We start from the raw sequence: 12,214 nt of genomic DNA on the forward strand, positions 1-12,214 counted from the left end.
TGGGTAATAAGAGCAAAACTCCGTCTCAAGAAAAAAAAAAAAAGAATGATGCTTAAGGTATCATGACAGTAACTAAAAAATTATTTTAATTGAAATTAGGAAAAAACTAAATGTTTTTAAAAAATCAGAATAGTTAAATTACAACATGGAATATAAGTTGGCCAGGCACGGCAGCTCGTGCCTGTAATCTCAACACTCTGGGAGGCTGAGGTGGTAAGATCACTTGAGTCCAGGTGTTTGAGGCCAGGCTGGGCAAAGTGACAAAACCCCATCTCTACAAAAAGTACAAAATATTAGCTGGGCCTGGTGGCACACGCCTGTAGTCCCAGCTACTCGGGAAGTTGAGGTGGGAGGACAGCTTGAGCCTAGGAAGCGGAGGTTGCAGTGAGCTATGATTATGCCACTGCACTCCAGTCCGAGTGACAGAATGAGATCCTGTCTTAAAGAAAACAAAAACAGAGTATAAGCTTAAAATTATGCATATAGAAAAAGTTATGTTATTAAACTCCTGTTTAAAAAGGGGGTATAAAGTCCCAAAATTTTATACACAGTTTTCATAAATGGAAAGAAATATAATTTAAAAATAATTAGTTTTCCAGTGGTGGAATAATGGGTGATGAATCTCCCACAAAATGTTTCATGCTTCTGTTTTTTTCTACGTTTTCTATAATGAGCATACGTTACTTTTATAATAGTAAAGGGGTTTAATAACAGACATGACATTAAAAGAAAAAAAGTAGTGAAGGGGTAAAATAACATACTTATCCTATACATAAGAGGAAAAGTGAGGCCGGGTGCAGTGGCTCACGCCTGTAATCCCAGCACTTTGGGAGGCTGAGGTGGGTGGATCACGAGGTCAAGAGATCGAGACCATCCTGGTCAACATAGTGAAACCCCGTCTCTACTAAAAATGCAAAAAATTAGCTGGGCATGGTGGCGCGTGCCTGTAGTCCCAGCTGCTCAGGAGGCTGAGGCAGGAGAATTGCCTGAACCCAGGAGGCAGAGGTTGCGGTGAGCCGAGATCACGCCATTGCACTCCAGCCTGGGCAACAAGAGCGAAACTCCGTCTCAAAAAAAAAAGAGGAAAAGTGATTAAGAGATCACTTTTTTTCCATATTACAGGCAGCATTATTACATTTTGAGTAAGGTGACTTACTCTTTCGCTTTCCAATATCCATGTCAGAGGTAGCAGCTTCACATAAAAGCACCATTCCTAAGGTAACTCCACCATCTTAGAAAAATTGTTTAAGGAGAAATTAACATAGACACAAAAGACACACCATTTTACTACTCCCAGTTCTTCATGAAGAAAATTAAAATGAGTATATAAACCTTCAGCTCTTAATTATAAAAAAACAAAATAAGGAATCTTGTATCTATACGGCATGACAATTATTTACTATAAAGATATAAAAAATTAAAATTGGAAGATTACTTCATTTGTGCAAAGAAAAATTGATATTTTAAACAAATGTCCCACTATAACTTACAGATAAAATATGAATTTTCCTGAAATTGCACTTTGGAATAAACTGTCTGGACACTTGGTTATTGCCCTGACCTCAAATACATCTAAAAATATTAAATAGACTTTTTTTTTTTTTTGAGACAGGGTCTGGCTCTGTTACCCAGGCTGGAGTGCAATGGGGCAATCTCAGCTCATTACAACCTTGACCTCCCAGGCTCAGTTCACTCCCCCTCCTCAGCCTCCTGAGTAGCTGCAACTACATGTTCTCAACACCATGCCCAGCTAAATTTTGTACACACACACACACACACACACACACACACACACACACATATTTTTGTAGAGACGGGGTTTTGCCACGTTGCCCAGGCTGATCTTGAACTCTTGACCTCAAGCAATCCACCTTCCTTGGGCTCCCAAACTGCTGGGATTACAGGTGTGAGCCACCGTGTCCAGCCCTAAATAGCCATTTTGAATATTTCACCCCACCTCCCTAAAGAACACGTTTGAAATATATAACATTTAGGGAGAACAGTAACTACTTTTTATTTGAAAATTAATTTCTCAAAAATTTCTCCTGGGCGGATTTATTGGTTCACACCTGTAATCCCAACAGTTTGGGAGGCCGAAGTGGGCAGATTGCTTAAGTCGAGTTCGAGACCAGCTTGGGCATCATGGTGAGACCCTGTCTCTACAAATAAATACAAAAAATTAGCCAGGCATGGACAACATACCTGTTGTCCTAGCTGCACAGGAGGCTGAGGTAGGAGGATCACTTGAGTCTGGGAGATCGAGGCTGTAGTGAGCTGTGATCATACCACTGCACTCCAGCCTGCATGACAGAACCAGACCCTGTCTCAAAATTCTCCAGATTTTCAATACTTTATTTTTTAATTTTTTCCTGTGCCAAGATGCCAAGTGCATGAATAATTAGCCTTTAAAGCACAAATTACTACTAACCTAATTTTATCCTATTCTAATAAAAAAGAAAAATCCCGGCCATGCACGGTGGCTCACGCTGTAATCCTAGCACTTTGGGAGGCTGAGGCAGGTGGATCACCTGAAGTCAGGAGTTCAAGACTAGCCTGGCCAATATGACAAAACCCCGTCTCTACTAAAAATACAAAAATTAGCTGGATATGGTGGCAGGCGCCTGTAATCCCAGCTACTTGGGGAGGCTGAGGCAGAATTGCTTGAACCCAGGAGGCAGAGGTTGCAGTGAGCCGAGATGGCGCCGCTGCACTCCATCCTGGGAGACAGAGCAAGACTCCATCTCAAAAAAAGAAAAGAAAAATCCCACATGTGCCATGATCACACTTTTATTCAGTTTAATGGGAGTTACATAAATACAAAATAGAATTACCCATGCAAATAGGCAACAGATGGCATGGCTAAATGTTAAAATAAGCACATTCAAATTTTAAAGCAAATAGAATGTTCTAGTAGAAAAGAAAGACAGATTCGCCCTGCAGTTTAGTGAATACTAACAGCAGTAAAACACTCCCAAATCAATTCTGCATATATATATATACACACTGTATGCTACCACATGTGGGTATCATTAAGCAGAAAGGGAAAAATATGTATTTAGATGAGGCCTGAATTTATAATCGGCTCTAGGCCTGAATTTAGAATTGGCTCTAAAATTTGACTTTTCATACCTTCATTACCATCTTGCATTCTGTTTAAAAATTTTTTGTTTTGTTTGAGACAGGGTCTTGCTGTCACCCAGGCTGGAGTGCAGTAGAATAATCACAACTCACTGCAACCTTCACCTCCTAAGCTCAAGAGATCATCCTGCCTCAGCGTCCTGAGTAGCTGGGACTACAAGTGCATGCCACCACGCCAGGTTAGTTTGGTTGATTTTTTTGGTAGAGACAGAGTCTCACTATGTTGCCCAGGCTGGTCTCAAACTCCTGGGCTCAAACAATTCTCCAGCCTCGGCCTCCCAAAGTGCTGGAATTACAGACATGAACCACTGTGCCTGTGCCCCATCTTGCATTCTTTCTTCAATAGCCTCTTGTTAAGGATGATGTCCATTCATCATGTTTTTAGTTGTTCAGCCAAGTCTCTTCTCCAGCAATTTTTTTTTTTTTTTTTAGTTCCTTATATCCAGGTTTGGGCAAAGATTCTCTCTCTTCTCTCTGTCTTTCTTTTTGGGATGAAGTTTTGCTCTGTTGCCCAGGCTGAAGTACAGTGGCATGATCTTGGCTCACTGCAACCTCCACCTCCGCCTCCTGAGTAGCTGGGATTACAGGTGCACACCACCACGCCTGGCTAATTTTTATATTTTGAGTAGAGGTGGGGTTTTGCCATGTTGAACAGGCTGGTCTCGAACTCCTGACCTCAGGTGATCCACCTGCTTCGACCTCCCAAAGTGCTGGGATTACAGGTGTGAGCCACCACACCCAGCCAAAGATTGATCATTTCTATAAGCTTTGATTACTGGGTACTCTCTGATTAACGACTGAGACTTGTTCTGGGGAAAGCTTGTCTTTGTATCATGGTTTATGTGCTTTTGCTTTGAATGAGCTTTCTATCTTGCTAAATACTTCAAGGTCTTTTATATACTGTTCTTGGCTGTCAAGAGCTATGATGCCCTTCCACGTATATTGTTTTATTTCATTTATTGAATCTTTAAAGTTTTACTAACACTGCTTACTATATGGCAGGGACTATAAACTGTTGGAAATAAAAAGTTGAACAACATAAAGATTCTAACATGGACAAGATAACACTCCAGTGACGAATATAAACAATGAAATACATAAATTATGCAGTCCTGATTGTTACTCTAGGAGAACTGAGCAGAAATAGAGGAGGCAGTATTCCATAACATAAAACAACTAGGCTATTAAAAGCTAGCAGAAGGCCAGGCACAGTGGCTCATGCTTGTAATCCTAGCACTTTGGGAGGCCAAGGCGGGTGGATCACCTGAGGTTAGGAGATCGAGACTAACCTTGGCAACACGGATATGATATATCCATTATATAAACATTAAGAATATTGACTACTTTTCTTTTTGTTCACATTTTCAGATTTCTTTGTAATCTTTTTGCTATTTTTAGTTTTTTTGAGATGGAGTCTCACTCTGTTGCCAGGCTGGAGTGCAGTGGCGCAATCTTGGCTCTCTGCAACCTCTGTCTCCAGGGTTCAAGCAATTCTCCTGTCTCAGCCTCCCGAGTGGCTGGTATTACAGGCATGTGCCACCATGCTCAACTAATTTTTTTGTATTTTTAGTAGAGACAGGGTTTCACCATATTGGTCAGGATAGTCTCGATCTCTTGACCTTGTGATCCACCCATCTCGGCCTCCCAACATGCTGGGATTATAGGTGTGAGCCACCATGCCCGGCCGTATTTTTATAAACATAAAGGCCATACAACATAGAAAATGCTTGTAATATGTTAAGATAGCAAGCTCCATGCAAAACATGTCTATAAGTATGAAAAAGGAATACCCTACTCATGAAACAGTCATACAGAAATGAATGGAAGAAAATATACAAAAATAAAAGTAGTTTATGATATCAGGGTTTCAGGTTATAGGTAAACATTTTCCATACTGCTATTTTAAAAATTCAGGAGGCTGAGGCATGAGGATCGTTTGAGCCCAGGAGATTGAGACCACCCTGGATGACAGGGTAGGGCAAAACCCCATCTCTACAAAAAATACAAAATTAGCTGGGTGCAGTAGTGCACACCTGTAGTCCCAGCTACTCAGGAGGCTGATATGGGAGGATTGCTTGACTCTGGGAAGTCAAGGTTACAGTGAGCTACGATGATCCCACTGCATTCCAGCCTGGGCAATACAGCAAGACTTCATCTCTATAAAATAAATCAATCTACAAATATATTTACTGTGGGATTCCATTTATTGTGGTTTAAAAAAAAAATTTTGAGACAAGGTCTGGGTCTATCAGCCAGGCTGGAGTGCAGTGGTGTGATCTCGGCTCACTGTAACCTCTGCCTCCCAGGATCAAGCCACCCTTCTGCCTCAGCCTCCCAAGTAGCTGGGACTACAGGCACACAGCACCACACCCAGTTAATTTTTGTATTTTTTTTAGTAGAGACAGGGTTTCTCTACAAGAGAAAGAGTTTCATCATGTTGGTCAGGCTGGTCTCAAACTCCTGGCCTCAGGTGATCTGCCTGCCTTGGCCTCCCAAAGTGCTGGGATTATAGGCGTGAGCTACCACGCCCAACTCTGTAGGATTCAATTTATGTAAGTTGAAAAAATAAAACAGGAAAAATCAACCCATAGTGTTAGCAGTCAGGATAGCAGTTACTTCTGGGTGGGAAGGTAGCAATCAGAAGGAATGATGATGGGGAATGCTCTGAAATGTGGGTAAAATTTTATTTATTTATGTGAGTTCTGGTTACACAAGCATGTTCATTCTTTGAAAATTCATCAAACTGGGCAGGGTGCGGTGGCTCATGACTGTAACCCTTGCACTTTGGGAGGCCAAGGTGAGTGGACCTGTTGTGGTCAGAAGTTCGAAACCAGCCTGGCCAACAGGCTGGTTTTTGCACTAAAAATACAAAAAATATTAGCCGGGTATGGTGTCAGGTTCCTGTAATTCCAGCTACTCCAGAGGCTGAGGCAGGAGAACCGTTTGAACCTGGGAGGTGGAGGTTGCAGTGAGCCAGGACCGCACCATTACACACCAGCCTGGGCAAGACAGCGAGACTCCATCTGAAAAAAAAATATTTACCAAACAGTAAACTGTACATTAATTATTTGTAAACTTTCTGCATGAATGCAATACTTAAAATATAATTTTAGGCCGGGCGCGGTGGCTCAAGCCTGTAATCCCAGCACTTTGGGAGGCCGAGGCGGGTGGATCACGAGGTCAAGAGATCGAGACCATCCTGGTCAACATGGTGAAACCCCGCCTCTACTAAAACTACAAAAAATTAGCTGGGCATGGTGGTGCGTGCCTGTAATCCCAGCTACTCAGGAGGCTGAGGCAGGAGAATTGCCTGAACCCAGGAGGCGGAGGTTGCGGTGAGCCGAGATCGCGCCATTGCACTCCAGCCTGGGTAACAAGAGCGAAACTCCGTCTCAAAAAAAAAAAAATATATATAATTTTAAAGGTTGCTTAGATCAGGCAACTCATTATATAGTTTGCTTTATCATGCAATAAATTGTACAATATTAAACTAATGATAAATATGTGGATATTTTCCAAAATCATAACTACAACTTAGTAGTGGCCTCATTCTACTAATTCTTATCAACCTGCAAACTGTAAACTATGTTACTGGTGTTGAGGTTTCATATTTACTTTAAAAGAAGGTAGGGGCCGGGTGCAGTGGCTCATGCCTGTAATCCCAGCATTTTGGGAGGCTGAGGCGGGTGGATTATTTGAAGTCAGGAGTTCAAGACCAGCCTGGCCAACATGGTGAAAGCCCATGTCTACTAAAAATATAAAAATTAGCCAGGCGTGGTGGTGCACACCTGTAATTCCAGCTACTCAGGAGGCTGAGGCAGGAGGATCACTTGAACCCAGGAGGCTGAGGTTGCAGTTATCCAAGATTATGCCACTGCACTCCACCCTGGGTGACACAGTGTGACTCTGTCTCAAAACAAAAAACTAACTAACTAACTAAATAAATAAGAAAGAGGGGTCAGGTGTGGTTGTGCATGCCTGTAATCCCAGCTACTCGGGAGGCTGAGGCAGGAGGATCACTTGAACCTGGGAGATGGAGGTTGCAGTGAACCAAGATGGCACCACTGCACTCTAGCCTGGGTGACAGAGCAAGGCTCTGTCTCAAAAAAAAGAAGGGGAGAGAAGAGTGGTTAAGCCTTCTCTAATATTCCTTACCTCAGACAAAATTATTCATTTTCTCACTATTTCTGGCACACAGCAGTTAAGGCACTATCTTATAATCTGTATACATCCCTGACCCTGAAAAATGTTCACTTTTTGCATCCTAATAACCAAACCCAAGACATTCTCATCTGTTCCAAATGTATACGAAACCTTAGGCTAATGTTCAATCTTAAGGCAGAAGTAAAAATACAATTTCCTAATCTCTTAAACTTCTTATATATTTAAAAATTTAAGACAAAGCTAAAAGACCAACAAACCCCAAATCAACTAATTAATATTTTACTATTTTAATTGCTTTTGCTCCATTATTCAATTTCAAAGTACTATTGAGACGGATTAATTCAAGATACTGAAAATGTTCCAAGGTATAATAATTTGTTAATCCATCAAACCATACTTTTCTGTTCTTTTTTTTTCCCTGTGAGACAGTCTTGCTCTGCTGCCCAGGCTGGGGTGTAGTGGCAGTCTCTACTTACTACAACCTCCACCTCCTGGGTTTAAACAATTCCCATGCCTCAGCCTCCCGAGTAGTTGGAATTACAGGTGCATACCACCGTTCCTGGCTAATTTTTGTATTTCTTGTAGAGATGAGGTTTCACCATGCTGGCCAAGCTAAATCCATCAAGCCATAAATGAACATTTTCTTTTTATTTTTTTGAGACAAGGTCTTGCTCTGTCATGCAGGCTGGTATGCAACGGCACCATCTCAGCTCACTGCAACCACTACCTCCTGGATTCAAATGATTCTCCTGCCTCCGCCTCTGGAGTAGCTGGGATTATAGGCGCCTGCCATCATGCCTGGCTGATTTTTATTTATTTTTTGGGGGGACAGAGTCTCATTCTTTTGCCCAGGTTGGAGTGCAGTGGCACCATCTCGGCTCACTGCAACCTGTCTCCCGGGTTCAAGTGATTCTCCATCCCCAGTCTCCCCAGTAGCTGGGATTACAGGCGTGCACCACCACGCCTGGCTAATTTTTGTATTTTTACTAGAGACAGGGTTTCATCAATTTGGCCAGGCTGGCCTCAAGCTCCTGACCTCAGGTGATGCGTCCACCTTGCCTCCCAAAGTGCTGGGATTACAGGCCTGAGACAGCATGCCCAGCCACCTGGCTAAGTTTTGTATTTTTGGTGGAGATGGGGTTTCACCATGTTGGCCAGGCTGGCCTCGAAATCCTGACCTCAAATGATCTGCCTGCCTCCGCCTCCCAAAGTACTGGGATTACACGTGTGAGCCATCATGCCCAGCCCTTAAATGAACATTTTCTTTTTTTTTTTTTTTTTTTTTTTTTGAGCCGGATTTTCACTCTTGTTACCCAGGCTGGAGTGCAATGGCGCGATCTCGGCTCACTGCAACCTCCACCTCCTGGGTTCAGGCAATTCTCCTGCCTCAGCCTCCTGAGTAGCTGGGATTACAGGCACGCACCACCACGCCCAGCTAATTTTTTGTAGTTTTAGTAGAGACAGGGTTTCACCATGTTGACCAGGATGGTCTCGATCTCTTGACCTCGTGATCCACCCGCCTCGGCCTCCCAAAGTGCTGGGATTACAGGCTTGAGCCACCGCGCCCGGCAAAATGAACATTTTCAACAAAAATTTTAGAATTAAAAAAATAAAGTTTGGTTAATATTTTTCTTTCAGTCCTCTTTCTTCTAATATGGACCAGGTGTATATTGTTAATCTTTTAGCTCACCATTTCATGGCTAGATGAACTCTCCCAGGTTTGGACTGGATGTTAAGCAGTAAGTATATTTTCCATAGTGGCATACGAACATTTTCCCAAATGTCCTTCAATTAAAATCAAAAGCTTAATATTTTTTCAGAATGCTTTCTTTAAAATCTCTCTAATCATCAACATAGTATAATAAAACTGGGAAAGACGTGCACAAACATTTACTAAAGATAGAATTTTCAGTGGTTTTGAATTTTTTTTTCTTTATACTTATTTGTATTTTCTAAATTTTATTTAATCTGTATTGCTTTTACAATTAGAAAAAATATACTTAAGTTAATTTTTTTTTTTAAATTGTACTTTAAGTTCTGGGGTACGTGTGCAGATCTTGCAGGATTGCTGCATAGGTACGCACATGTCATGGTGGTTTGCTGTCTCCATCCCTGTCACCTACATCAGGCATTTCTCCCAATATTATCCCTCCTCAACCTACCTGCCCCCTACTGTCCCTCCCTTAACCCCCCAACCCCCAATACACCCCAGTGTGTGATGTTCCCCTCCCTGTGCCCACGTGCTCTCATTGTTCAACACCAGCTGATGAGTGAGAACATGCAGTGTTTCGTTTTCTGTTCCTGTGCCAGTTTGCTGAGAATGATGGTTTCTAGATTCATCCATATACCTACAAAGGACATGAACTCATCATTTTTTATGGCTGCAGAGTATTCCATGGTATATATGTGCCACATTTTCTTTGTCCAGTCTATCACTGATGGGCATTTGGGTTGGCTCCAGGTCTTTGCCATTGTAAACAGTGCTGCAATGAACATACATGTGCATGTGTCTTTATAGAATGATTTATAATCTTTTGGATATATGCCCAGTAATGGGATTGCTGGGTCAAATGGAATTTCTATTTCTAGATCCTTGAGGAATTGCCACACTGTCTTCCACCATGGTTGAACTAATTTACACTCCCACCAACAGTGCAAAAGTGTTCCTATTTCTCCACATCCTCTCCAGTATCTGTTTTCTCCAGAATTTTTTTTTTTTTTTGAGACGGAGTTTCCCTCTTGTTACCCAGGCTGGAGTGCAATGGCGCGATCTCGGCTCACCGCAACCTCCGCCTCCTGGGTTCAGGCGATTCTCCTGCCCCAGCCTCCTGAGTAGCTGGGATTACAGGCACGCGCCACCATGCCCAGCTAATGTTTTGTATTTTTAGTAGAGATGGGGTTTCACCATGTTGACCAGGATGGTCTCGATCTCTTGACCTCGTGATCCACCCGCCTCGGCTTCCCAAAGTGCTGGGATTACAGGCGTGAGCCACTGCACCCGGCTTCTCCAGATTTTTCAATGATCACTATTCCAACTGGCATGAGATGGTATCTCAATGTGGTTCTGATTTGCATTTATCCAATGACTACTGATGATGAGTATTTTTTTCATGTTTGTTGGCCTCATAAATGTCTTCTTTTGAAGAGTATCTGTTCATATCTTTCACCCACTACTTTTGAATGGTGTTTTTTCTTGTAAATCTGCTTTACTTCTTTGTAGATTCTGGATATCAGTCCTTTGTCAGATGGGTAGATTCCAAAAGTTTATTTCCCATTCTGTTGGTTGCTGGTTCACTCTAGTCATGAAATCCTTGCCTATGCCTATGTCCTAAATGGTATTGCCTAGGTTTTCTTCTAGGGTTTTAAGGTATTAGGTCTTATGTTTAAATCTTTAATCCATCTGGAGTTAATTTTAGTGTAAGGTGTAAGGAAGGGGTCCAGTTTTAGCTTTCTGCATATGGCTGGCCAGTTTTCCCAACAGCATTTATTAATCAGGGAATCCTTTCTCCATTGCTTGTTTTTGTCAGATTTGTCAAAGATCAGATGGTTGTAGATGTGTGGCATTGCTTCTGAGGCCTCTGTTCTGTTCCACTGGTCTGCATCTCTGTTTTGGGACCATGCAGTTTTGATTACTGTAGCCTTGTAGTATAGTTTGAAGTCAGGTAGCATGATGTCTCCAGCTTTGTTCTTTTTGCTTAGGATTGTCTTGGCTATGTGGGCTCTCTTTTGGTTCCATATGAAGTTTAAAGTGGTTTATTCCAGTTCTGTGAAGAAGGTCAAAGGTAGCTTGATGGGGATAGCACTGAATCTATAAACTACTTTGGGCGGTATGGCCATTTTCACAATATTGATTCTTCATAACCATAAGCATGGAATGTTTTTCCATCTATTTGTGTCGTCTCTTATTTCCTTGAGCAGTGGGCTGTAGTTCTCCTCGAAGAGGTCCTTTACATCCTTTGTTAGTTGTATTCCTAGGTTATTTTTTTTTTTTAAAGATGGGGTTTCACCATGTTGGTCAGGCTGGTCTTGAACTCCTGACCTAAGGTGATCCACCTGCCTTGGCCTCCAAAGTGCTTTGATTACAGGCATGAGCCACCATGCCCGGCCTCCTAGGTATTTAAAATTTTTTTTTTTTTATTAGAGACAGGGTCTGTGTCGCCCAGGCTGGAGTGCAGTGATGTGATCTCTGCTCACTGTAGGCTTGACCTCCTGGGCTCCAGTGATCCTCCAACCTTAGCCTCCCTGGTAGCTGAGATCACAGGCATGCATCACCACACTTGGGTAATTTTTTGTGTGTATTTTTTGTAGACACAGGGTTTTGCCATGTTACCCAGGCTGGTCTCAAACTCCTGGGCTCAAGCAATATGCCCACCTCAGCCTCCCAAAGTGCTAGGATTACAGGTGTGAGCCACCGTGCCCAGCTGATTCTAGTGTATCAATGTCAGGACACCTTGGCTGAGAAGCACAACTCCAGGAACATTACATTTGTCACTCTGTTGATTTGTTCCACAGTCACTGCTTATGTATTCAAGTGGGTCAACTATGTTTAGTAATATTATGAAATTTAGATTCTTACTTATCTGACATCACTGTTACCTATCTTTGCAGCTTACAGAGGCATCTGCTTTTAGATGTAATAAAATAAAAATTAGCTCAGGCCAAGAAAGTAAAAATATTCCCTGTCATTCAAGAGGATGGAACAGGCCGGGCGTGGTGGCTCACGCCTATAATCCCAGCATGTTGGGAGGCCGAGGCAGGTGGATCACGAGGTCAAGAGATTGAGACCATCCTGGTCAACAAGGTGAAACCTCGTCTCTACTAAAAATACAAAAATTAGCTGGGCATGATGGTGCGTGCCTGTAGTCCCAGCTACTCGGGAGGCTGAGGCAGGAGAATTGCTTGAACCCAAGAG

General features: G+C 42.4%; 1 protein-coding gene across 1 annotated transcript in view; it reads right to left on the reverse strand.

The window, feature by feature from the left end:
- The window catches only part of MAGT1 (magnesium transporter 1), a 64,077-nt gene that overhangs the window by 8,026 nt on the left and 43,837 nt on the right, over positions 1-12,214 (reverse strand). Inside the window, exon 8 of the mRNA XM_037735354.1 lies at positions 1,157-1,231. Coding sequence (XP_037591282.1) covers positions 1,157-1,231 — 75 coding nt within the window. The remainder of the gene's footprint in view (positions 1-1,156; positions 1,232-12,214) is intronic.

Source organism: Cebus imitator, unplaced genomic scaffold (assembly GCF_001604975.1).
Source record: "Cebus imitator isolate Cc_AM_T3 unplaced genomic scaffold, Cebus_imitator-1.0 Scaffold783, whole genome shotgun sequence".
Classification (NCBI taxonomy): Eukaryota; Metazoa; Chordata; class Mammalia; order Primates; family Cebidae; genus Cebus; species Cebus imitator.